The following is a 27436-nucleotide window of genomic DNA, read 5'->3' as shown; positions in this document are numbered from 1 at the left end:
ATCCTTCTCTTCTCCCGGGCAACAAGCAACAGGACAAGAGAAAACTGTCTTTGGCTCTGCTAGGGGTGGTTTGGTTTGGACATTAGGAAGAACTGTTTCACTGGAAGGGTGATTTGCCACGGGAATGCGCTGCCCAGGGAGGTGGTGGAGTCACTGTCCCTGGAGGTGTTTAAGGAAAGACTGGATTTGGCACTTAGTGCTTTGGTCTAGTTGACAAGGTGGTGTTTGGTCATAGGTTGGACTCGATGAGCTCAGAAGTCTTTTTCAACCCACCTGATTGTGTTATTCTGCGAACTGGCGCTCTTCGGGTGCGCCAGCTGCGGGCAGCAGGTTGGTTGTGCCTCTCCGCAGCCAGCCGCTGCCCCGCGGTGTCAGCCAGCACAAGTGGCAGCACCGGCTGCGGGCACACAGCACGGAGGTGCAGCAGCAGCGCAGAGCCAGGCGCTGCCCTGGAGCCAGGACACAGTGGGGAGGCGCTGAGCCAGGTCAGGCTGGGAAGCCGCTCACCTGTGCGGCCCGAGCCGCGCTCACCTGGGCGGGGCGGGGCGGGGCGGGCGGAGCTCGCTCACCTGGGCGGGACGCGCCGCGCCGCTGAGTGACAGGCGGCAGTCCCGCCCCGCGGGCACGGGCGGTGCCTCCGCTGCCAGCCAGGCGCCGGCGGGGGCGGGCGTCGAGCCGAGCCGAGCCGGGGCAGCCGCGACGGGCAGCGGGACGGGCGCGGGGCCGCCATGGAGCCCCCGAGGGACCAAGGTAGGGCGGGGGTGGGCGCTGCCGCTGCGCCCGGGCGAGTGGCTGTGCTGGCGCTGGCGCGGCGGGGACGGCGGTGGCTCTCTCCGCCCTTTGGTGCTCGACCTGGACCTACAGTGCCCAGCCCAGCCCTGCCGGGCCCGGCACCGCTGGGGCCCGGGGCGCTGCGGAAGGGGCTCCCCCCGGCCTGGGCAAGGCTGCGGCGGCCGTCGGCTCGGGAAATGCGGAACCGGGCGGGCGGCGGAGCGCGGGGCGGCTGCCGGGCCCCCCAGCCGCGGGTGCACGGGCAGCGCATCCCGGCCTTCCCGCGGCGCTTCGCGGGCAGGAGAAACTTTCTGCTTTCACCCTGCAGTAAAAGTAAAGCTCTTCCATTTTACTGGTGTGCAACTTTTGATTGACCAGCGCTGTTCGCAGCGTTTGTTGCCTCTTAATTCTCTCCCCCCCGGGTTGCTCCGCAGCTGGCAGCTCTGTTTGGGCAGCTGCCCCTCGGCCCCTGAGCGGCGGCAGGGCTGGCGCCTCTGTGCCTCTGTGGTACTTCACTGGTGTGCATTTTGCTTGGGGAGACTGTTGTCCTAGCTGCCGTGGTTGCAACACTCTTCCTAAAACTTCATGGTTTAATTTAACTCAAAAACCTTGGGACTGCTTGACCAAGAGAGTGGTTGGTGCCTTGATGAAAACTGACCGGAATGCAGGCAGAGCACGTTCTCTTGCTGTAAAAGCTTATCCCACAGAGGTGTGTTACATTTAGCTGACCCATTCGTGGATCAGTTGGAGCCTTTTATATGGTGTGGTACCGAACTCCATGTCTGCTGCTTTCCACTAGACGAAGTAGAGCGGGCTAGGGTCACTAAGTTATCTGCGGTAAGCTGGCAGGGCTGCTTGGCCCAGCTCAGTGTCTGCGCCCTTGGGCTGATTTCATTCAGGGTTTTCCTGTTTGGCATGCTCGGCATGGCAGGAATTGTTCACTGTGGCGGCTGGGGTGTTGGGGGCACACAGGCTACTGGGAATGTGCCCCTGCCTTTGCCACGGTCAGGCTCTGTGCTCTGCCAGGTGAGCTGGTCCAGGTGCCAGCCTTGGTTTGCTCCCAGTTAAGTGTCTCGAGGTTTGTGTAGTACACTTGTGCATATAACAACGACTTCTGAGTTTCTCTGTGCTTAGAGAAAAGGTCAAGTTGTCTTTGCCTGACCAGAAAGTAATCTGGTAAGGGGCTGAACCTCTTCAGGGAGCTTCCTTCAGCCATTTTGAAGTCCTGTGTCTATCTTCAATTTATCTATAAATAAATAAAAGAAAAACAAAGCACCCCCCCCCCAAAAAAAAAGGAAGGAAAACAACCCCCCCAAACCCTGTTCTTGGGTGCTAACAAACAGAATTGTGCCAGAAAATAGCACAACTGTCAGTTTGATCAGAATTTTAATTCCAACTGCAGGAGCATTAAAACTGATTTCGGCATTTGTTTCAAATTACTTGAGGCTCTTCTATAAAAATGCAGAGGTCTTCATTGCAACTGCAGGCTCTTGAACAAGTTCTGATGGGAAAGGAGAGTAAAATAACATAATCTTTTGAAAAACTTCATTGACAGTCCTGACTCTTAGTAGAGGCTTGTTTTGCTATTGTACACATTTCTGTTATAAATACTGCTTTGTACGAAGAGGATACTGCACCTCAGGATGTTTATCAGAGTAGTGTACCTAGTGTGATGTAAGGAACTGTTACAGAGCAGATGTGGTGCAACACCTTCTTCCTCTGCCATCTTTTTGGAGTAATTGTGCTGTTTTCTGTTCGTGGTGAGGTGAAGATCTGCAGGTACAGTGGGAAAATCTAGTGCCAATTAATAAATGGCTTCTAATACCCTGCCAGGTAGACTTCAAAGATCACCCTCCCTTGCAAAATGGAGTGTTTGCATTGGAAACTGTGCTTGATGATACAATATTATTACTCACAAAAGCCAGCATATGTGGTTAAAGTCCGGGCCGCCAGGTCCTGTCTCTGGGGCTAGCTTAAACATCCTGGATTGTCTATTCCAACCAGAAATTAATTTGTTTAAAAGTGCGAGTCGGAGGTTGCACAATTTGTTGTTATGGTCACAACTTTCTCAGATAGTGGAAGTTAGGAGGTAGGAAGAAAATCTAGATAATGCTTCAGACTGCAGCCAAACTAGACAAGGGTCCAGGTGTAGAATGTGCTTAAGTCTTTCTTTTGAGCAGTCAGGTTTGGCAGCAGTCCTTAAACAGTTGTTCCTAGCCTACCACCAGCAGCATCAGAACCATTGAGCAGCTTTTCACTTGAAGTGTCTTTGTTTTCAGCAAAGGGATATTTGGATGGGCTGTATGGCTCCATGTAATTTTCGGTACACTCCAACAACTCTGAAAATGGGGCTCCAAGCGCTCAGAGCCTCTTACTTTGTGATTACAGGCACCAAAACAGTAGTGTCGGCTCAAGCTTTATGGATATAATGTTATCCTGAGATGATGAGTCCCTCATGTCGTGAACAAAAATCTGATTCACTGTATGGACTTAGTTGCTGAATAGGTTAATAACTGCAGTTGTACTTTCACAAAGATGCTGCTGTCCCCTCTGCCTCCCTATCCTTCCTCCCGCTCCCCCCCGCAAAAAAAAACCCCGACAAACCACAACCACACCTGACTTTGCTTGCAAAAAGAGTCTGTCTTTGGCTTGCCACTGTTACTGTTAGTGCTGGTACAGTTTACCAGTGGAAAAATAAGGATGAAGCTGCTCCTACAGTGGACGCAGTGTTCTGAATGAGGAGATTGTGCCTCTGAGCAGTCTCACAAACACATGCACCACAGCACAGTTATCTAGTAATGATCCATCTCCAATGTTGTGTTCAGGGGTTCCTCTTATGCTTCAGCAACAATTCACTTATGTAACCTGGTGTCTTTCAAAATCTTCAGGTTTTGTGGTACTTAAAAGGAGTCCCAGAACACTACATGTGATTTCTTGAGAGACTGTGTAAGCCTTTCTTTTCCCAGGGCCTGGACTTGCACTTTCGGGGCTGACAGAATGGATTTTAATGTTTTTTTCTGTGTAGAAAGTACATTTTGCTGGCAGTAAGATGAGATTTCTCCCATTGTCCAACTGCACAAAGTTACACCTTTTCCTACTGCTTTATTTGTTTTCTTATCAATAGGTACTTGCAGTACTGTAGGTATGATTTTTTTTCACTTAATGTGCAATTGTGAAATCAAACACTTGTAAGTAAATACAAGTGGACAGCTGGTGTGGGAACTGCAAAGGGTGAATGATTTCACTGAGCTGAGTGTCTGTACCAATGACTTGAAGATGACAAAAATATCACAAGAGTTACATGAGTAACAACAAGCTTTCATTTCTCTTGCATGAAAAACTGTATTGGTGGGGGAAATCTTGTTCTGACTCGATGGGATGGCATTATGTGAGTTATTTGATGGCGTTGCTGTCCTCCTCTCTCAGACAGAGCATGAATGAGGTACTGAAATGCGGGGGATCAGTGCACTGTGTTGGAGGGACGCTGGAGCAGCTGATGCACAACTGTTGGGTAGGTGGCTGGAGCAGTGTCAGCTGTTCCTGCCTTCTCCAACGCTTGAGCATTGAAGGGTAACTTGAACTCTTCATTCATGCTCGCACCCACTTCAGTAGGATGTGGAGGAGGGGGCCAGCCCAGTGCTCCAACTGTGGAATCTGTTGCTTGTGGTATGCGAGGATCTTTTTCCCTGTTCCCTATAACGAGTGCTGTCACAAGCAGTCAATACAGTCCTTCACTCAGCCAGAGTAAGGTCTGCTCTCAGAACTTTTGGCATAGGGAGAGCTTAGCTAAGGATCTATGTCCTTTGATCCTCCAATGAGGCCAAGCTGTAACTGCTTGGGGCTTTTAAAATCCCAAAGACATGAAACTGATGCAATTCCTTTTTTGTTCCAGTTTCCCACACTTTGAAGCATCCCACGGGTTCCCCTTTCTCCCACTGCAAACGCCCACCAAAGTAATGTGGGGACTTGGAGGCTCAGGCTGACATTGCTGGCCTAAAATGAAGCACTGCACCTTGGCTTTGGTTTAAGAGTGCACTGCTGCAGGCTGCATAAGTGCCTTGCTCTGCTTCATCTGGGTGCTTTGTGGGTAAAGTGGGAGCAGCTGGTTTTCATGGCTGAAAGTTGGCTGCCATATCTTAACACCTCTCCTGGCCTGGGCAAGAGTGCTATTGAGCTGCTATGAGCTGTGCCTGGAGGCTGCAGAGCACAGCCCCTTCCATCTGCAGGGGCTGTCAGTAACCACATACTGCACTACTCTGCCTTGGGAATGTTATCTCTATTCATTTTAATCTCATTCATATCTCTGTTCATGCTCCTGTCTGTCTTGTATGTACATTTTTCCCCCTTGTCTTCTACAGCTGCTAAATACAGCAGCCTTTGACTAACAACCTCTGCTTTGTAAGCCCGATGTCAGTGTAGTTCTGGGAGGAGCTGGGTGATGAAGGAAGTGGGTGTTGGGGCTTCTGATGCTTTTTGCCATGCACTGACCCTACTGGGTGAGGACACCCCAAATGCTGCTTTTGGCTGCCCTGAGTGTTGTAAAGGCTGGGTGGGCTTTGTCCTCTTTCTTCACAACTGTTTGCTCCTTTAACAGAGAGGTCCTGGCAGATTTTTTTTGGCAGGGAGTCCCTCAGACAGTACAGAGAAGTCTTGCTGGAAGACAAGGGACTAGATTTGCGATCTAAAATCTGTGTGCTGTTTGTGGATTGCTGATTCCTGAGGGTGCTGGACATTGCAGCAGGTAAGGGAGGATATGTGCTATATCTCTTCAAAAAGTGATGTTTCCATGGCAGCAGATACAGTGCAGGGAGTCTTCTTGAAAGCCAATGTTTTCTTGACCAGTTTTCAGAAGAAAATAACCCAAACCCCTACCTTCTTAATTTAATAGGAGAGAGCAACAGTGTCATTTGCTGAGCCCTATGCAGCAGACACCTGATGATTGTGGGGTTTTCATGCTTTTATGAGATGCTTGCTTCCAGATAGGATGACGATGGCCCTGCTGTTGCCTCCACTGGAGTCTTTGTAATATGGGCACTTCTGATTTGAGATTTTCTGTATGGAGGAAGGGAGGTGTTAGCCCTTGTTCTTTTAATATCCTGCAGTGAGTAAGCAGAAAAATGTCAAACAAAGGGTGACTGAAAGGGAAAGAAAGCATTAAGTGAGATTAAGCACTAAATGGAAATGCTCTTGTTCAGGCAACGCTGTCACTCTGTGTCAGCTTCAATTTAAGACTCCAGAGGGACAGCTTTCTCTCCTGTTAAAGGTGGTGAATGTCTTCAAAATTGCTCATATTTGGGTGTGTGTTAGCCAGAGTGATTGGGAGCCTTCACTCAAAAACCTTGCATTGGAGAACAGGCTTTCTACTGCAACCTTTTCTTTTGAAAAGGGCTGCAATAACAGACCAGCTACCCAGAACTTTCTAATCTGGATCTCTCCTGAAGGTTCAGTGTCACTCCTGCCATTTCCTCTTACTTGTCTTCCTCCTTTTCCTCTGCCTCTGGTTAAGGGAGTGGAAGGGAAAGAATATGTAGCTGTGTGCTGCCTTTGGCCATTTGGCAGGATGATACCATGAGCTGGAGTAACTGGTTTGGAGTATCCTTGCCCAGCTACAAATACGTTTATTTCTGGCAGAGGTGTAGATGGCTGTATGGGTTTTCTGCTTTCAGTGCAAATACAGGTGGAGGCAATCGGCTGCCTGAGTCTGCAGCCACTTGCCCCTGGGTGGAGCAGCACAGCACAGGCAACCAGCGAATGGTGGTGTGTGGAAAAATGTTCATTGTGCTGTTACTTGCTCCTGAGCAAAAAGGGGTGGATTGATGCTATCTAGAGAAACTAGCACTACTGTTGTGGTGTGAATGCTGTCACTGAAACAGACAGCTTTCCTGTTTTGCAAGCTTTACTTCTCTATTCCGGAGTGGAGTGTAGAGCAGTAAGTGCCCTTGGATGCTGACTGACAAGTGGAGTGGCCCAGCAAGCAGGTGCTGCCTTGGCCAAGCCTGGAGTGCTCCCTATTCTGCAGAACTGAGGTATACAGGAACTTGCTGTGCTACATGTGATTTGGAGTGACAGGCTTCTGAACTGCCCATTTCTGGCTAGTAGCCTCCCAGCAGAACAACAAATGTGTGCTGTGCTTGAAAACTTTGTAGATAAAGAGGAAGCACACTTTGTGTGTGTGTATTTGGAAAGAAAACTTGTTTATTGTTAGTGTAATTGAAATTTTAACAATCTAATCCAAGAATTAGTTTAGTAAAAGACCATTATGTAGATGAAGTACTAGTAATAATAAAGGTAACACACAAACTTAGTTTCTACACATTTTTCTTGGTGTTTGTTTTACTCATCCTTCTGCTGGCTTCTGAGGCTGATAGTATAATCTTGGTGGTGGCAGGGGTATTAGAGCAAGTTGTCATATTGTGACTCCTTTTCTGGGAGGAATAGGATGATGGTAGTTTCTTCCTCACTGTAGGATCCACTGGAGTCCTTCTGTTACATTTGCTTTTTACATATCTGCTATTTCTTTCATTGCTTTGCAAGCTCTGTGTTACACGCAATCTATTATATAAAGTGCCTTTTATATATGATAGATATTATTTCTTTGCTCTGTGTTATCTCTGGAATAGTTTTGTCCAGTTGGTGACTGATGACTTTCTTTCAGCCATGGGATCTCCACTGTCAACCCTGCGCCCTCTTACTTGTACCATGCCTGTACTCTTATGTCCCATGTCTCTACTCTGAGACACACCAAGTAAAACAAAGCTGCAGGCAAGTTAAGAAGGGTTGAGACAGAGCAAGCCTGACAAGCCTCTAGTCCTGGGGCCTTGCAAGTTCAGTTCAAAGCTTATGTCCTGTCACTAGCAATGGCAGTGTTGTGCTGTTGAGTAACAAAGAGGCTGGGGGAGCACCTGCAGCTTGCTGGGGGTGGTGGGTGAGGCAAACTGAGGTGGAACAGCAGGTATTTTCCCTTCTTTAACAGCTAGAGGGAAGTGGTGTTTCATCAGAACCCCCTAACCCCCAGATAGAGATGAAAAGATGTGCCAAGGGGGGCAACCTGGACTGGTGTTGATGTTTTCAGATAGGTGCTCCTCCTGTGCTTCACTGGGATTAGAACCCATGTTTGGCAGTGATATTGGCTCATGAGAAAAACCTCAAAAAGGTTGAAAACAAAGCTTTGTAAGTAAAGTTTCTTAACTGCTCTTTAGCCTGACAAAGCTGTGTATTTCAGTTGTGAGCACTGGGGATGCTGCTCGTGACTGTTTTGTGTTGTTTACTTTTTTGCGTGAAGTAGTTAATTTAAACTCCTGGTGGGGATCCCAAGATGAGCAAGAAGTGATCTTACTCATCTTTGTCTGTTCTCTGCCTAAATGTGTATCACATCATGACATTAGAAAGTCTTGATTAATTTGATCAGGATAGCAGAATTTTAAATAAACTCCCCTTATGCTCCCATTATGCAGTATTCTACAGCAATCCAGTCTCTGGGAATACACACACAGTAGTGGATATTTGCAGCTGCTGTCAGAAAGTCGTCCTTTTGAAGAAGGCCTTTCACTGAACTTGCATCTTCTGATACCCTATAGTCTCTTCAGAATACGTCAGGGTCCTGATGTGCGTTTGCTTTTCCTCATCCAGGTTCACAGGAAAGGAGCTGTACAAGGACTTGCCTATAAGCATCTTTAAAGAAGCTGTCCTTTAAGTTGGAACGAGTACTTCCTACTCAAAAGAAGGGTCGGGGGTATGAAATGGGCATAGCTCACACTGGCTGGAGTGTGCACCTTTCTCTCTAGCCTCTTTTTCTTCAGGAGGAATATAAATATTCCTCTTTATATAAAATATAAAAAGGAGAGAAATCCCTTCAGCACGTCTCAAAAGCGCTTTGCCTACATCTGAGGAGTCTTGAGGAGCAGGCTGAAGGCAGAGCAGAAAGCCCCCAAATCAATCACTGCTTTTAATGTGCTGACTGCTCGGTGTGCTTTGATTACTGCTGGCAGAGGTTAGTTCTGTGCCTGCACACAGACAGGCCCTGGTGTGCGTGAGTGCATCACACGCTGCTCTGCAGGCTGTTTCCATAGCACCACCAAGTCTGCGCCAGGCAGTCCCTGAAGAGGCTTTGCTGAGCGGCTGACATGCTTTCAGGGATGAGGAGCATCAGAAGTACTACCAGCCTAGGCATGGGGTGGGAATGGAGCCTGATTTAAATATTGACTTTCCTGTTGCCAGATGTCACTGTCTTGGCAGAAGGAAAATGGGCTGTTTTACTGCAGTGTGGTTTGCTTGGAGCCACAAGCTTTTAAAAGCACCATTCATGCTCTGTTTCGTCTCCTCAACAAGCCCCTTGCCCCTTGTGCTCCAAAACAGCTTTTTTTTTTTTTTTTTTTTTTTTTTTACAGGGAATTTGTTCTTGAGTAAAAGGAAAGACCTGAAATGACTTCTTGTCTTTCTTTTCTTTTAAGACTGCTCTGGTGTCTGCGTGGCAGGTATTTGTTTTACCTCTTTGTGCTCTGGGTTGTGACAAGCCTTTGTGTGCGCTGCCTGGGCAAACTCTTCAGGTGCTGTGCAGCTCTGATATCTCAAATTTGTCGTGGATTGGCCCTTGAGAAAGGGATGGATCCACCTACTGTGTTCAGAGCATTGCCATGTGGCCTATCACTGCCCCTGGAGACACTTGATGGAACAGGGAACAGAAGTTCTTGCAGAGAACCCCAAAGAGAACTGACTGGACATCTGAAGAAGGTCACAACGCCATTGTCTGAAATGGCAAACTGGTGTTGAGCTGCTGCTTGCCGAGCAGGTGTTCATCCCTAATCTTGTTGAGAAGCCTGAGCACATTGTGGGTCTGGCTCCCTACTTCTAGGTCTCAGGCCATAGTTGGATGCCTACACACTATATTTCCACAAGAGCTCCTGCTCCAGGGTATATGGGGACCTCAGCCCCAAACTTTGGCTGGGGGGACACATCTCAAACCCAGATTAAGGATGTGTTGGGGAGATCCTGTTTGTTTATGTAGTTTAACTGCCAAAAACTCTACTGCACTTCTAGCTGGCTGCTACTGTCATATGATTTAAGTGCAGTAATTTGGAAGGAGGAGAAGACTCTAAAAGAGTACTGTGATTTTTCTCCAATAAAGCAGTCCTTAACTGCAGTAAAAATGTGTTTTAGACACACACTGCAGACCTCCTCATCTGGAAACTCTGATGAAGGAATAAGCAGTCACTGCTACCATTTAAATAACTGTTTATAGCAATCAGTCTTAAATACTAGTTTTACCTAAAATACATTTAAATTTCTTAGTGCACTTCTAGTAAATGCTGAGATACAACAGAGGCACTTGTTTGTACAGTGAACTGTACATGAGAACTGCTACATGAGTTTTGTATATTTTTAACACTTGATGTGGCAGAGCTAGTGTGGGCACTAAGCAGGCAGTAGTACACTTCTTAGGAAAAGTAAAATGCAGCAGCTAAATATCTGTTTTTGAATATAGTCTTGATTTTTAGATGTGGACAAGTCTTGCTTTCCTGACCTTCATGTTAATCTTTAAATACTTGGTCAACTTAGTTGTTTTTGATTTTCTGGATGAATCTCTGATTATTGTAGGGGGTAGAATTTGGTTTTGGACTGCAGTGTCTCCAACAGTTGATTTTTTTCCCGAAGAAATCAGTCTATTGCAAGTGCCTTCATGATTACTCAGTTCCAGCAACCAACGCTGCTGTTCAATATAAAATTGTTTAATTATGTTTGATATCAAAGGAAGAAAAAGCCAGCAGCTCACCAGGCACATAACAAGTGCCAGAGAGCTGCTGCATGTATTACAGGTCACAGCCCCTGGGCGTAGGGCTGCACTAAATGCCCTCTGATAAGGTTGGTTGAACAATACAGAGCACTTCTGTAAAGAAGTAGGAGTTTCATGGTTTTGCTGGTGTGTATATGAGAGTACTTGCTCAGCCATGGTTCAACCATGATTTTGAAGACTTGGTTTAACAGTCCAGCAATCCTGCAGGAAAGGTGGTTGGTGCTGTGAGAGCACAGCTGCAATGGTAGGTGAGCCTTCTGCCTAAAGCACCCCTCTGGGTGCATTGCTTAAAACACCAACTTCTGAGCTGCAAGTTGTTCGCACTCTTAAGTGTGTCATTTGTTACTGTAAATTATTCTGGGTCAAGGCAACCCTCACTATCAGTACTCACTGGGGAATAAAGGGATTGGGAGCAGCCCTGTAGAGAAGGACTTAGGCTGGTGCTGGTAGACGAAAAGGTGGACATAAGTGAACAGTATGCACTTGTAGGAGAGAAAGCCAAAACACACCCTGGGCCTGATTCAAAAGCAACAGTGGCCAGCAGGTCAAGAGAGGTGATTCTGCCCCTCTTTGTGAGAAATTTTTTACAATGAGGGTGGTGGAACTGGTTGCCCAGAGAAGTGGTGGATGCCTGATTCCTCAAAACATTGGAGGTTTTAGGTGGTCCACTGGACATTTGGAAGGTCCAGTAGAAACATTGGATGGGGCTCTGAGCAACCTGATTTAATTGAAGATGTCCCTAGCAGGGGAACTGGAGCGAGATGACCTTTAAAGCTCCCTTCCAACTCAAACTATTCTATAAAATGCAGATACTGATCAAATGTTTTAACTGGGAAACTTACACCACCCTTAAAGGGTATTTGGGGCATCCTGCTTTGCTACCTTTGTGTGTGAATTGCAGATGAACATGAGTACTATGGTTCATAAGCAGCGGTGAGCAGGGAGAATTAGTTTCTGCATATTTCTGATCAGTAGCAAGTGAAACCTGTTGGAGTTGGTGCTTTGAAGCTGAGTGGTTTTGATTGGTTTCTGTGCCTGTCGCTGTGCAGGTTTTTTGGCATGACAGATTTTTGGAGATTGTATAAGAAGGAAAACAACTTAAGTGTCAGTGGAATCAGCAGAGCAACCTGCTGAGTACTTCCTGCTGTGGTGAAGAAGTGTTTTTGGGATAAATGGCAAAAAAAGAGAGCTTTACTGGAATGAATGTACAGTCCTCTTTAATTCTGTTTTAGCACTCTAGTAGGTGAAGTCTTTAATATGCTTCTGTTTCTTATTTACAATTCAAGAGCAAACTTCACCTTGGTGAATCACAGAAACATATTTCCTTCCCATCCCCAATGAAAAGTATTTTCCTATTCAAAAGCATCTTTTGAGAAAGTGAAAATATAAGAAGAGGGATACAAAAGTCAAAGGAAGACCCCTATGTGTTGTGAAGAGGAGCTGAGAAGACTTAATCTTTTTGGAAGGGAAAACTGATAAATTAAGGATAGAGCAAGGGTCAAGTAACATAACTAAACTTGAGTCTGCCTGTTCCAAGGTAATATTACTGGAAAGGCCTTGTTTCCCCTTCATGCAAGGTGGTGCCAGCAGCATTTCTGAGAGATTTGATGGCTTCTTGTAATAATGCTATATCACGGCTCCCTGCTACAGGGCACACTTGTTTGTCAACTGAGGACTAGCAGTATCTAAGGCAGTGCTTGGAATTCCACCTCTTCAATATCCTGATCCAGTTTTTACCAGAACAAAAAACTGTGGATTGCATTATTCATAGCTGTTTAAGCTCTGAATTGTTCTGTTTTTTTTTTTTTTTTGTGCTGGTGGCCAAGCTGTGATGTGCCAAACCTGATGTAAAAATAACCTTTTGGGTACCAGCTAGAGCAGTTCTTAAGCATAAGTTTTGAAAAGTTTATCAGGCTATTCTGTTAAACAGAATGGATCCATTAAACTAGAGCATGACCAGTACTTAGAATGACTATAAATATATGTATTTTTTTGTTTGACATTTATAGTTGTGAAGTGGGCTGTGTGGTGGATTAGCTTGTGCAATAGGGAGTGATGCTAAACTTAGACTTCACTCAGCAGTGTAAAGCTTTATTCTTGGAGTTTGCACTGATGTTCTGTTCCAGGTCAAATACTGGGAGGAGGCAACTTGTGGAACAGTGCAGTTCTGGAGCAGCTGCTCACTGAAATCAGTGGAGGCGTGCTTTCTTTGCTGAAAAAACCCAACCACAAACCCCAACATAAAAAACCCACAAACTACCAAAACCACATAAAACTAAAAAAAACCCAACCAATCACCCCGTCCCTTACTTTCCTTTCCTGCGTGCTTTTAGAGATGAAGCACAATATCCTGCAAGCTTTGGTCCTAGACTTCTTTCTTCCCCCTGTGGTTTCCATCATGTCAACTGCACCAGAATCAGGAAAAATGCCTGCCTGACTTTGTGTTCATTAGATAGATCTTTGCAGTTTTGTCCACTATCATATATTATTTCAGTAAAACGAATGGTTAAAGTAGTTCTACCTACTTTGCCGCAAAATATAAATGAGGAGCCTGGATGCTTATGCAAGCATGCTGATATTTAGGAAAACTTCTCTTTTTGAGGAATGGCTTGGGACACAATTTGATTGTGCATAAGTATATAAATATCACTTGGGGATCTTGAGAGATTAGTACTTTTATGAGCTGAACATGCATAGGTTGTTAAAAAGGAAACACAGGTTGCCTGTAATGTCATCCAGCAGCAAAAAGTGGTGTCTCATGTCCAAAGTCTGATCTGATGAAAGTGGGTATACTTAAGTCTTCTAGGACCTGGAAGTCCTTTTAAGCTGTCTTTTTGTGGAATCATCACTGGACAAGCTTTCTTTATCCTTTTCTTTGCCACCTTCAGCATTTGGAGTGATTAGAGTTTTATGACTGTCCGTTGATTTATGTGACAGCAGTGTTTCTCTAGGCTAACAGTTTCATTTAATTTACTGTCCTAGTGTGACTTGGAGTAGGGGCAAATGTCTCTTAAAAGGATTTACACAGCTCAAGCAGCATTAAAAGTCAGTCAAGGACATACCAATCAGATAAAATCTCAGAGTACTTATTAATATAATGGCAACTTCAGTCATCATAACACTCTAAAGGTAAGATGCATTATCTGCATTATATTAGGGAAAAAAAAAAGCTAGTCAGTGCAGTTGGTTTGTTAGTGAATTGCTGCTGGTCGCTGAATGTGCAGTTGCAGGATTCTCCCTCTTATCTCTTAAATGAGATTAAGAGCAGTGCAGAAGTATTCAAGCCCACATCCTGAGTTTGTTCAATTTGCAGCCCTGGCAGGATGTGTCTGAGGTCCTTTAAGCAGTGATAGCCATTGCTCCAAATCAGTTTGGAAGCACTGTAGGAATTGGTGCTGCCTAGCTGGATGTGGCATTTAGCAGTATGGGCAAGCAGCAGCCACATTCCATCTGGTCACAACACTTCAAGCACTACAGAGTTGAGTGGGTCACTGGTAAAGTACTGGACTCTGAAGGACTAGGTAATGTATCTTGTTTGATGCTGCAGAGAAAACAACCTAATCTGGGTTTTCTAGTGAGAGATTGTCAATAATAGTGAACTGATGCACAAGTACTTTATACCAGCAATCTCATGTTGTGCCATTAGGCCTCCTTTTTTAGGTCTTACTTTTTAACTTTAGGAGGGTTCACCAAAACTCTGCAGTATGAGAAATGTAGATGAATAATGAGGGCTTGTCTTCATTATGGGCTTATCTGCTTGGATAAGCTGTAATTGGTTCAGTGTCTACTGTCGGCTTTTAGGTACTTCATGGACAGGCTGGTTCTCTGAAGGGTTTGTAGCAAAACCCATTACTAAAGGTCTAAAGGTGTGACTTGATGGGTTGAAGAAGGGGGATCAGGAACAGGTTCTTATGACCTGAGAGATTCCTGGGGCATATATATCTGTGTATTTATTGTACTAGTGCACTTCTGCTGCTGACTAGGCAGAGTTTTGCAGTTTCACAGACATTTCATACTATGTGCTCCGATAAGCCAAGAGCAAAAATGTTAATAGCATTTCTATATAGCTTGCTACTTGCAGTTGCTTGTGTTTGAGAAATTGCAATTTGTTATGCAAGTACACTTGTTTGGCAGCACCAGTCAAAGTCTTAAACTTAATGAGAGTCAAGTCCTGAGAAGGGAGAAAAAATGGTATCAACCTAGTGGTTTGCCATTATTGCTAAGCAAAAAGCTGATCTTTATCATGCATAGTTAAATAAGGTGCCAGGCTACAGCAGGAGTGCACCTTAACCATGCTGCCAGTAACTCATGTGTGGTAAAATTAGCAATGCTTCTAGAAAATGTCACTTCTGTTGGTGTTACGTGTGCCTCCTTTGTGGAAGCCCACCTGGAGATTACTGTGCTCTGACTATTTTGGTGAGATTTGTGTGATAGTGCTAAAAATTACTGTGCCCTGAGCATGGAAGTGACTCTCCCAGTGCTTCTAAAGGGCGTGCTGACATCTCTAGATGAACTGACACATTTGGAAGCTTTTGTGTCAGATTTTTGCTGGACTGAGGAGCTTTGCTAGGGGAACCTGAGAGCATGCGCTAGAGAGAGTTGCTGGAGGAATAAAGGAAACTACGTGAGTGGATGAAAAATAAATTGAGGAATCTGAGAAGGGAATTCAAAGACTTAACTTGAACCTAGTTTCCTTGGGTTCTGTGCAGTTGATAAAGGGTAAAGGAAGGAGAGGCTCCTGCTAAAAGGCAGCTTTAGCTGAGTGACACTGGTAGCTTATTTGTCTGCCTTAATTTTTTCTTTCTGTACAAGAGTGAACTTTTCCTCCTGCAGAGTCATACATTCACTTCCTTCCTGGAGAAAGGGGTGTCAGGGGGAAGTAGATGGCTTTTATAGCTTGCCAAGAGCTTCTTCTGTGTCTGGAGTCACATGTCAGGCCCAAAAAGTTGCTTGCTCATTCATTTAGTGAGCAAAGTGTAAGTCTGTCCATTTTATGAAAATCTGGGACTTTATCCCCCTCTCAGAATCTGTCCCAACTAGTCAGCTACTTTTTCCTGCAGCCTCTTAACAAAAACCCAAGTAGTCTCTACTGCTGCAAGTGCTTTTGCTTTGCTTGTCAGCCAACATAATACTCCAATACACTGGGAAGATGTGTGGAAGTGAAAAGTCTCCTGTGAAGTCTGTCCATATCTCAGTTTAGAAAGTGTGGAAGAAAAAGGAACTTTAATCTTTCAGCAGGTAGGTATTTGCAAATCTATTTCACAAGATGAAGGATGGGCCACAGACCTCCCCGAAGGCAGGGTGCCAGGACCCCTTGTGTTCCTGAAGAAGTGAGGTCCCTGGTGGATCCTTGGAGAATCTAAGGGAGCACCCTGTGACTTAGTACAGCCATTGTGGTAATCACAGGATGGTTGAGGTGGGAAGGACCTCTGGAGGTTCACCCCCTCTGTTAGAATGGCAGGGCCACCTGGAGTTGGTTGCCCAGCACCATATCATAGAATGGTTTGAGTTGGAAGGGACCTTAGAGGTCATCCAGTTCCAACTCCCCGACATGGGCAGGAATGCCGCCCACTAAATAGGTCAGGTTGCTCAGGGCTCATTCAACCTGACCTTGAACTCTTCCAGGGATGGGGCATCCACCACTTCTGGGCAACCTGTTCCAGTGCCTTACCACCCTCTGATAAAAGAATTCCTTACTAATGTCTAATATAAATTTCTCCTCTTCTAGTTTGAAATTGTGTCCCCTTGTCCTATTACTATCTGCCTGTGTAGAAAGTTGCTCTTCCTCTTTTTTAAGTCCCCTTTGCATACTGGAAGGCTGCAGTGAGGCCTCCCTGGAGTCTTCTGCAGGCTGAACAACCCCAGCTCTCTCAGCCTGTCTTTGTAGGATCTCTCATAGAGAGATCATCTTTGTGGCCCTTCTCTGGACTAGCTCTAGCAGGTCAGTGTCCTCCTTTGCTGAGGACCCCAGAGCTGGCTGCAGTGCTTTAGGTGATATCTCACGAGGGCAGAGTAGAGGTGGAGAATCACCTCCTGGTCACTCTGCTTTCAATGTAGCTCAGGATGTGTTTGGCCTTCTGGGCTGTAAGTGCACACTGGTGGCTTTCGTCCAGCTTTTTATCCACCCAAGTCCTCCTCTGCAGGGCTGCTCTCAAGGACTTCTAGCAGCCTGTACTCGTATCTGGGAATGCTCTGACCCAGGTGCAGCACCTTGCACTTGTTGAACTTCATGAGATTCTCATGGGCCCACTTCTCAAGTTTGTCCAGGACCTTCTGGATGGTATCCTGTCCTTCTGTTGTGTCACCTGCACAGCTCAGCTTTGTGTCATCTACAAACTTGCTGGAGGTGCACTTGATGCCACTATCTGTGTCATTGATAAAAATATAAAAGATGACTGGTCTTTAATATCCGTGTCCACAGACCATGTCCACATGGCTTTTGAATATCTCCAAGCATGGATTTTGTGAAGTACTTACCCTTAAGCCCTTGTTGCTTGCATCAAATTGTGTGCTGCCTGGTTGCTTCTGTGCTTTGTACTTCTGCCCTTGATAGTAAATGATGCAATTTCAGTGCTACACCAAATCCAGGCATGAACATGGTAATTACCTGGTGGAAGCTACTGTGTACCACAAGCATTGAAGATTTTGTTGGTATTATTAAGATACTGCTAAGACTATAGATAGTGCTCTTTTGGTGCTTTTAAAATTTTTAGTTATCACTATATGTGATTCCATTTAATGTGTAATCAAATCTGCTTTGTTCTTAAAACCTCAGTATCAATTTAATGGTGGGATATGGTACTGTACAGTAGGGATGGTGGACTTTTCTGAAGCTGCTTTTCAGAAATGGAAGCTCTGGGATGCTGTCTTAAAAGAGGGAGGTTTGCTTTAAGAGTGCAGAAAAGCAGACGTTTTCTGAGGGAGGCTGGGAGTCACTCCAGTTGGACTCACTCAAGTAAAACTTTTAATTGGATTGAGAGGTTACATACTAAAACTTTGTTTTAAACAATCCCATTTCTGCACTACAATCTTTTCTTCCTAATATTTTCTAACTAACATCTAGCTGCAGCTCAGCACTGTTTCTTCCCATTTTTGACAGGGTCAGTCTCTTGTCAGAGATTGGAGTCTATAGAGAACTGCAGCATAACTGGGACAAGTGGCTGAAGTAAAATAACTAAATACATTCCTCTAAAATCTACCTGACAGTGTTTTGACTCTGCTAATCTCACTTGGAAGTGTTGCTCTGTGTTGACAGAGTTTGATCTGACTTCTCCAAAGTCAGTGTGAAATTCTGATTACTGGATCTGGGGTGCTACTTTGTCCTTTGGCCTGGACCCTTTCCATAGATTTCAAAGCTTTTCGCCTGTTGGAGCTGACAAATGTGACTGCTTTGAGCATTATTTGAGACACACAACTTTATCATAAATCAGGGATTTCTGCCTAATCTTCTACATGCTGGAACACTTGTAGTAGAGAATGTGTGCAAATACAGAGAATTTCATCTGATATGAATGGGTTAAGAATTTTACTGTAGTATCAGCTTGTCTAGTGGCAAAATATGCTGAAGCGTGGATCCACTCCCTCACAAGAGCTCAGGAAATTAGTCTGAGTTTATAATTGGATTGAGAGGAGGAGAGAACTTCTGCCTTCGCCAAGACATGCGTCAGCTGTCTGAAATACTGTGGGCTGAGACTGTGGGCTAAGAAAAAAGCAATACTGGCAGCCCCGTGATCCTTACCTGTAACATTCAGAAGTGTTTGTGTTGCAGGGAGATACATCTTGGGAGAATGGCGATCATTCTAAGAGGTGGTGGTTGTTGGTTTGTTTGGGTTTTTTTGGGTTTTTTTGTTTGTTTGCTTTAATAAGGGTAAGTGAAGGCAGCCCTTAGGCTTAACAAAGTGCTAGAGAAGATATTTCTGTACTAAGAACTGTACTGGACAATGGAGTTGCATCAGGCAGAGCTTTTCCAGAGAAAGCATGTGGGGGAGGCTGAAGCATTGAGAATAATATTCTGCTAGAAGACAGCAGATACTTGACCCTTGAACCACATTCTGCTGACCATTACTAACAGGGCTGCAGAAGTCTGTGCTACTACTGTTCAGGAACTGCTGTAGCTATGCAGCTCCATTCATGTCATGCACAAATCTCAGGGGACTGAAGGAAGTGTCTGCTGTGAAAAGGAGGGGAGAGAGCACAGTGTGGAAATAGGAGCATTAAAGTATGAATTTCAGGCTTGTTTAGTCTTCGGGCTTCTGTCCTATTGCTTCACAGCATCTTTGTCTCTTAATGCAATTTTAAGGCCTCAGATCAGGTGTTGAAAGGCTTTACTTGTCTGTAAACTGGTAAGACTTTGGAGATCAAATTGATGCTACAGAACCTAGATTGGCTTAAGATGCTTAAGTAGCTTTATGGCTTTTAAAATGGCTTATGCTGTATAAAACTCGGTTGGAGTGGGGAGAGGAGCCTGACTGTTGCTGCCTGATTGGGACCTACCTGAGAAGGATGGGGCTGGTGGAAGACCTGGCTGGAAGTCTTTGTCCCAGACACAGTTAATGGAAAGCCTCTAGTCAATCTCGCTTCTTAGAAGACTGCAGAGGATGAAATTCAAACCAAGTATAGGCTGAGAAGGCAATTGAATCTTAACAGGCAACCTTGAAATAAGAGACTGAACTTTACTGCTATGCCTTCCAAATGGCAAGTACCTCTGGCACCTCTTCCCCCTCTTTGTCAACAAAGTCTTCCCCTCATTTTCCCCCATTCTCTTTGGCTTGGTGGATTAAGTGCAGGAGTCAATGATAGCCTTGCCAAAAGTATGGGCTGTGGTGCACAAGTTTGGTAGCTCCAGGTATAATCAGGACACAAACACAGGATGTTCAGTGTGGTGAAGGTGGACTGGTTATTTGGATTGCTTTGCCCAAAATATTGTTTAGATCATGTTGTAAAGTAGTGTCTGCACTCCTCCAATCCTGAGACATGAGTGGTAGCCTTTCCTGAGTTTAACTGTTTGTATGAAACACTACTGAATACATAGCTCAGTTTCTTCAAAGCCCGGAGGGGGTATTCATTCATACTTGATCAGGGTTTGGTTTCTGTAGGGAAAGAGGGGTGTAATGTTTTCATGTTTAAACAAATTATTGTTCTGCTAGACCAATATGTGGGAAAAACAGTTTTTCTGCAAGGCTACCATAACACCTTACCCTTTCTTAGCTAACATCAAAGTAGAAGTGCTTTAATACTGTATTGCCATACTTAAATTGTGCTAGAACTTTGAGTTAAGGTGAAAGCTGCAGACCAGCTTAGTAGGTGCGATCTGAAGAAAGAAACACGTCTGAGACTAAGCAGGCAAATACCTGGTGAACAGTGTTTGCTCAAATTTAACAGCTTTTCTAGCTGTGGAGGGAGTTCCCTCCCTTATGATTAATGACGTGCACAATCTGTACTGACTGTTAATGCAAAATAGTTACCTGGGAAAGCTTTAAGTACACTATAACCTTAACAGAGGGGATTACAACATGATTAATGGTAGGAATTGTGGTAGTAGTGCTTTGCTGGGGCTTGCCTAACCTTCCCAAGATGCTTTGTGACATTCAGTTGAACTTGTTAGTAATTGGTTCAATCATTCTTGACATAAGGTATCTACCTTTGTGCCAGACTGTCAGATACCAGCTTCTAAAATGGCATAGATGACTTCTAAGTACTAACCTCTTAGTTATCCTGAGATGTTTAAGGCAAATGAGTACTTGTTCTGGAACAGCAAAATCTTTGGTTTTAATCTCTTGCATAGTAAGCAAGACCCCACTGCTGCTTGCCTCTGGAACAGCTCCTTCCTTAGGCTTCAAGATGTTTGCAGGAACTGCCTCACAGCTGGTACCTGCAGTAGCAGCCGAGGTACACAGTAAAATTGAATTTGCAATGCAGGGCAAAGAACAGAGATACTTGAGGATGCACAGTAACTACTCTAAGCCATGTAACAGAAGCCTAACTTAAACTTCAGCTCTGAAATGTGTGTGTCTTGGCCTGGGAAGGCCATGTCTGTCTATTAGGGTATGGCTCTACAGTCTCAGTTCCACCTCCACCCAGCTACATGTGCTCTGAAGGAGGAAGCCCATCCAATAGGATATTTTGGTCCTGGGGAGGGCCCTTTAGAAAGACCTCATAATGAGCCTGTTTTCATATTGTAGAGAAATCTTGATTCCTGTCACTGCCTAGCTGTGACAGTCAAGAGCTGCTAAACTGGTCAAAAAGCTTCATGCTGCAGAGCAAAACCTTGCCTTTTGGTTCTGTGCAGCTGCTGTTTGTCATCCCCTTCCTGCTTTGTTTCCTTGGGCCTTCACTTGAATTTGGAAAATCCCTTGAAGAGGGATTCATTCTCCTCCACTTGCACCACAGCTAGTAAAACCTATCTTCTTCAGACTTGCTTTGGGCAGTATAGGGGGAGTGCTGCCTTGCTCTGCCCCGAATCCTTGGCTGTTCTAAGGAACCACTGGGGAAGGAGCAGATAAAATGGTTGTTATGGCTGGCAGGGGATCACTTGTCTTCCCTGAAGTGGATGAGTTAGGGATGACAGCCTAGAAGTTGTCCTACAGCAGGTTTGGAAGGGTGGACTTCAGTCCTTTCTCTTTACAGATGGACTGACTTGTGCTTCAGTGTGGAAACCATCAAACTTCCCTAAGTGATGAGGAAGAAGCTTGTTCAGCAAAACAGCTTCCTTCATCACCAGGTAGTATTTGTTCCTGAGAACAAGTGAGGAGCAACACTCCTGTGAACTCCTGCAGGTAAGAGAGCAGGAGGCTGATGTATTTAGGTGATGTGTTTGGGAGGTCCTGTAGCAACCCATCTGTATGGCCACTATAAACAAGATTAATCTGAGCAAAGAAAGCAACTTGAAGTAAGGAGTGCTTGTATGGTGTCGCTCTCTTGGCAGTGATCTTAGGACAGTAATATTTCTGTAATTTTTCTAAAAACTAGAGATTGTCTTGGGTGACTTCTGGGCTTGTGCTCAGGCTATGTTTAAGCCAGAGCAAAAGCAGAATTCAGTCTGTTGGGTGGAGGCTCAGATTTGTAATTCAGCAAATCTTCCCTGTAAGCCAAATATATGTTCCAGAAGTGAGCCACATCCTGTATGCATCTCTGTTTACACCAAAGAGATGTTGAAGGGTTTGGCCCATACAGGCTTCTCTCTGTAGGGGTGGCAGGCCAGGCTGATGGCTGAAACTGGCAATCCAGATGGCTCTAGGGACATGAAACTAACTTTTGCACTATAAAGATGTAGGAAGAGTGCCAAATTTTTTCAAATGGGTGGTAAGGGGTAAAACTGAATGTAGGGAATATCCTGTAAAAGAGAATAATATAATGTTGGCTCCAGAAAATGCCTAGGAAATGGTATTATTGATTGTTAGCAGGTAACAACAGATCTTTGTAAGGGGTGCTTTTTCCTATAATAGCTACTTGCAGTTGAAGCCAGCTAGCACTGACTGGTGTTACACTGAGTGATTGTCTAGGATTGGGAAAAAGTCATAGGGTGTAGCCTCACCTTCTCTCTATTTCTGAGTCAGGAGAGTGATGGTAGAAAACACCCAGCTCTTTGTGTGCCACATCTGATAACTTGTCATTTTGCCTAACCCAGTTAATACAGCTACTGCCTGAGCCTTTAGCACAGAAGGCAGTCCCTGACTGCTGATGTACACAAAGGAGAGCTGCAAAGCAGAATCTGTAGCTATTCATATTAACAGACTTAGTTAATAGAGTATGTTTTTACTGTAGCTCCGTTACTGTTCTCTGCTGCCTCTGGATGCTTTAACTAGAATCTGTGACCAAAGCTTTGACCTTTGTCAGGTGAACTTTGCAGTATTTCTAGTAGATATCACAGCCACGCGTCAGAAATGCAGAGGGGCATTCTATTTTCTTCTTTTCAGTAGAAGTGGAAAATAGCAGAGACCTGTGTTTCAGGCTCCAGCATTCTCATTGTTATGAGCCTGCAGGTACTCTGCACCAGAAGTGAATGTAGGTCTGTAGCCTGAAGGAGCTGCTTTTTAATTAGCTGGAAGGTCTGTTCCTGTGCCCACTGACTGCAGTGGAAGTGGGAAGTCAAAATTCAAGAAGGGATGTGCTTTCTTCCTGTATAGGGAGTGCTTTGCTTGGACTTGACTTTGGTATGCTGCGAGGCTCCTTCACTTCTCTGGAATAATGTCTGATTAGCTCTGTTGAAAAAGTCACTCTTACTGTGCAGGAAAAGATTAAGTTCCATTTGATTATGCTCCTGTGTGTGCAGGCTGCAGTGAGGATCCCAGGTGAAGGTGTAGATTTTGGGAAGCAATTGTTGCTCAGCCGTAAAGGTGATCTGCATTGCTAGTAAGCTTGCCTTTTCAGTGAAAGAAGCTGACCTTGAAATAAAAAAAAAAAAACAACATAGTGAAGTACTGCAAAACTGTGCTGAGTGCCTCTTTCAGGTAAGAAGCATTTTTGTTTCCCAGGGTTAAATCTTAAAAGCCTGGCATGAAGTCAGATTGCTTATGTAAGTTGATCTTTCTTTATGGTATATGTGTCAAAACATAAATGCATTTCAGGCAATACATTACTGGTTCCTGGCATTACTGGCTGCTCTAAACAATGCTGGTTGAAGCACCAAGGACATAGGGCAGCACACTTCAATAATGTTAAAAAAAAAATCAATCTGAACAAATCCTCAAAACTCCTCAGAGCCAGATATGTTTAGCCTCATGAGCAAAAATGGTAATGCACATTAGAATGTTCATCAATAAACGTAGGTGGTGTTTATAGGCCACCTTCAGAGCAGAGTGCTGCTCTCTCCTATTCTGAACTCGCACTACAGTGTGATACTTGGGCAGCAGAGACTGGGTTCTAACTAGTGGTTATTACACTGATGGAAGCAGCTGGAGAAATAGCTATGCACGCAGAATTTTCCATTAATCAGAGGAAAAAGTCCAACACAGATGGTATATAGGATAGATTACGGCTAGTAATCCTTTTGTGTCCTAGAAGATTAAGGATATCCTGGTGTAGCTGCAGTCAGCTGACCTTTTTTTATTTAAATGATTGGAAACACTTGATGCAGTTCTGCAGAGGACCAAGGCTCTTCCAGAAGCCATGAGTGGTGCACTGTGAATGTTTGTTAAAGGAACGGTCTGTTTAATTTCAGCCTCAGTTATAAATTTACAGGAACTTAACTTTGTGCCATGTAAACAGCAGCAGCTACAAGATGGCTAAGAAATTGCTTGCTAGATGGCTCTATCATATGTAGCAGAGCTGAATTCTCTGAGGAGGCACAGTGAGTGAGTGTCATGTGAAGAAATGGAGGGTTTCTGAATCCTGCTGTCTGGGTCACCCCAGAAAGCGAAGATGAATGCTTCAGTGGAAGAAGAGGATGGCTGCGCGCTCTGAACTGTCTGGTATGGATCTGTACGAGGATTACAAATCGCCCTTCGATTTCAATGCTGGAGTGAACAGAAATTATCTTTACTTGTCGCCTAGCATAAACCTTTCTCCACCTGGATCACCTACACTGGCAAAGTCTGGTAACTTCCTTCTTTTCCTTTCTCAAAATCTCTACATGAAATACTTAGCAATTAATATCTGTAAAACTTGGCCTGCTGTTAATTCTGGTAGTGTATTAGCTTCAGTGTGTCATGAAAGTAATATCTCATGTGTTACACATTTAGCAGCTTTACAGTATTTGTTATTTCTTCAGTAGATAGGCAGTTTGAAGGAAAATAAAGATGCAAAAAAAAAAATCAGGAATAAAAAGGCAACTTCTGCAAGATAGGAATAGTTTGCCTAGTTTCTATTAGCTTTTTTGTTGGGGGGGGCTGAAGTAGAAATTGCATTTTTAGTAGGACTTCAGAGCTCTGGATAGTCTAAAATCTGCCTTTGCCTTAACACTGAAAATCTCACTGATTCATGAAAATGCCCTCTAAAACCTTTATTCCATTCCACCTCGCATTTAAAATGCTGCAAACCTTCCACCTGCAGATACTAAGTGCTCTGGGGCTCCCCTGTGCTATGCTGCAGTGGCATCCATCTAGTGCTTAACCCTATGAGTTTCTAGCTGGTAACTTGTTGTACAGTACACCTATGGCTGTGCCTCCTGACACATCCTAATCTGGTTTTACTGTCATTCCGTTCCATCCCTTGCTGCTAGATGTAATCTTGCAAAGTAATTTTAAATATAGAAAGCGTAGACCTACTTCAGGTGTGGCAAAGCAAAGTAACACAGGTGTTAACTTTTCTTTTGATGGGCTTGTTACTTAAAACTTTAAAGAGATGTGCATCCCTTGGGGTACCGCTCTGTGAACTAGAACAACCCCCTGTGAACTTGATTAGCCAGGGGCTACTGGGAAACAGTGGTCATCTTTCACTTCTGCAATTACTGCATCTCCCATCACCGTTACCAGCACCCTTTGCTGGGCTTTGTTTTTCATTTGCTTTGAATTAATATCTGATTAGCAGTTGGGAGAAGCCCAAGAATTTTCTCCCCCAGGTTGAAGAAATATGTCTCACTTTGGCTTCTTCACTGATATAAACGGGAGGCGCTTAAATTTGATCTTTCTTATAAACTGCAAAATAAACATGCTCTGTAGTACTGTATGTTACTCAAATGTTGGAGTGGTCTTATAACCTTGCAACTGCTTGTTCTCCTGAACTGTAACAAGCACCTGTTTTCTTTAGCTCTGCCGACTGTATAGTGATAACCAAAATGCTCATTTGGAGTGTTGGATGCAGAACATGTCGGTCTAAAAGAAAGCTTTGTGGAGGTTAACCTGCCCCCACCCCTAGGCTGCTTATATGAAATGACAAGTACTTCCTTAAACTGCTCCTGTTTGCTGCTGATTTCTGAATTCAGGCCAGGGAGGTAGGAATTTATGGTAAAAATAGAGCATGAGTTGAGTTGAAACTGGCCAAAGCAAACCCCAAATCAGAAAAACTGAGTGTTAATTGCATTACTCTAATGCTTTGTCTACTCTGGCAGAATGATAGGGACTTCAGTGCCATTTCCCTGAATGTGATCCATGAAGTCCTAATCAACTAATTTGCTCTTGATTTTATTTGATTCATTTAAGTAGATCTAATAAACTGCTGGGATAATATGTTAATCTTAGAAATACAGACCTAAAAATTGACCTTAAATCTAGGTAAGTTTTATCAATACTATCTAAGTCTTCTCAATTTTTCCCCCAGTTTTTGTTTAAGAGACATGAAATGTTCAGCTAAACTTGGTTATAACAGAGTACTAAATGACTGAATTTTAAGTCCTTTCCAACTCTAATGATGCAAGAAAACTAACATAACGAAAGGTAACAAGTTGAAAGCTGTAATAATAATTTTACATAACAATATAAAGTAATAATAATAATTCTGTTGGTGAAAAAACACTGCAAGTGAGAAATGCTCTCTTAATAATAGTTTGGGCCAAAGCATTTCCATCTGTTGGCCAATTGCTGATTTCCTGGTTTCTTGCCCCACACCCCACAGAAAGATCTAAAGTGGGCTGTGCACATTTCCTTACGAAGTTTTCTCAAAGCCAGAATCTTGCTGGCTGTCAGCCCTGGTTTATGGGATACATTTGGGTTGTAGCCACACCATTGTGGAGGTGTGTGGGTTGTTAGCTGTGTAGACAACTGCTCCTTGGTCAGATAGCCCAGCACATCTGGCCTTGCCATATCGAGGATGAACCCTGTGTCCTGCAGGTATTGAACTGAGGAACAGGAGCAAAGTGAACTGAGAGGTGGATGGTGACAGGGTGAGAGAGCAGAGGTGCCAGAATGAAGATTGATGGGAAGGTGTTCACATACTTCATGTGGAGCTTGAAAAAGTAATAAATGGGAGGGGCTCAGAAGGCAAGGAGAGGAAGGCATGGTCAGATATGCAGGGTGAGGTATGAAGGACTCTGAGTAGCAGTGATTTCCTGTTTCCCTAAAAGCTCTAGGAATGTTAAGGGGAGGAGTGATCATTCCCTTATTTCTTAGCATTGTGCCTTAAATTCCATTTGGTAGGCAAGAAGCAGAACGATCTAAAAAATGAGTTTTCTGACGAGAAGGTACATTCCCCAAACAGAAACTGTTGCTGCAAGAGACAATCTGGCATGTTTTCCTACCGGTGGATTCACTTGATGATCTATTTTTGGTAATATAATCCAGATGACTCTTCATAATCAGATTGAACAGACTTTCAGCTGGATGTGCTAATGCTCCTGGAGTCAGTGTGGTTTTGGTACTTGCAAACTTTCTGAAATGGCTTTTGCAGCGGCAAGCAAGTGGTCTCTGAAGGGCTGCAGATGAGAACAAGGTCGGGAGTCATAGGTGAACATACGGGGGAGTCATAGGGTGGCAGGGAGAAATGCAGTTCAAGTTGTTAGTTTTCCTTCAGGGTAGGTATATATAATTGATAGGTTAAATAGCAATTTGACAAAAAGGTGTGGCATTCTTAACCATTAAGGGAATTATGTAGATGTATAAAACAAGAATTATCTGATTGTGAGACGTGAGCCATAATCCTCTGTTTTAGGTGCTGTAGTGCTGTGCTTTGGTTTGGCCATTAGACTTTGAAGTTCTTACTGCCCTAGATTTCTGACAGCAAATAGTATATTGGGAAACCCATAGAACCTACATTATGTCAGTGTAGAAGACACATGAAAATTTCTGGCAAAATGTGGCACGGATCTCCATGAATAAATGCAGAATGACATTTAATTTTCTTTCTGTAGGGCTCCTTCTCAGTGCACTCTGTGGTAACAACATTTACAAAAGTTCTGTCCGTGTAGCAGTATCCTTATACAGGGCAAGTGTTCTGGACACAAATACAGGCAGTAAACATACTGTTTGGCAAAGAATTTGTGGAATTGAGCTTTACCTGAGTTCA

The 27436-nt window shown here is 44.3% G+C and overlaps 1 protein-coding gene across 4 annotated transcripts in view; it reads left to right on the top strand.

Moving 5' to 3' along the window:
- Positions 1-618: 618 nt before the first annotated feature.
- TPD52 (tumor protein D52) overlaps positions 619-27436 on the top strand; it is a 40855-nt gene continuing 14037 nt past the window's right edge. The window contains exon 1 of one of the 4 annotated variants that reach the window (XM_085053088.1): positions 619-750. In XM_085053088.1, the coding sequence (XP_084909214.1) occupies positions 729-750 (22 nt within the window). In that variant the 5' untranslated portion in view covers positions 619-728. Of the gene's footprint in view, positions 751-23635; positions 24097-27436 lie in introns of those variants that run through there. The other 3 variants (XM_085053084.1, XM_085053085.1, XM_085053087.1) reach the window with 3 other exon arrangements.

The sequence above is a fragment of the Lichenostomus cassidix genome, chromosome 2, assembly GCF_008360975.1.
Source record: "Lichenostomus cassidix isolate B80296 chromosome 2, HeHo_3.0, whole genome shotgun sequence".
NCBI lineage: Eukaryota > Metazoa > Chordata > Aves > Passeriformes > Meliphagidae > Lichenostomus > Lichenostomus cassidix.
Note: the sequence above shows the minus strand (reverse complement) of the source record. Positions and strands in the feature narration are given on the sequence as shown.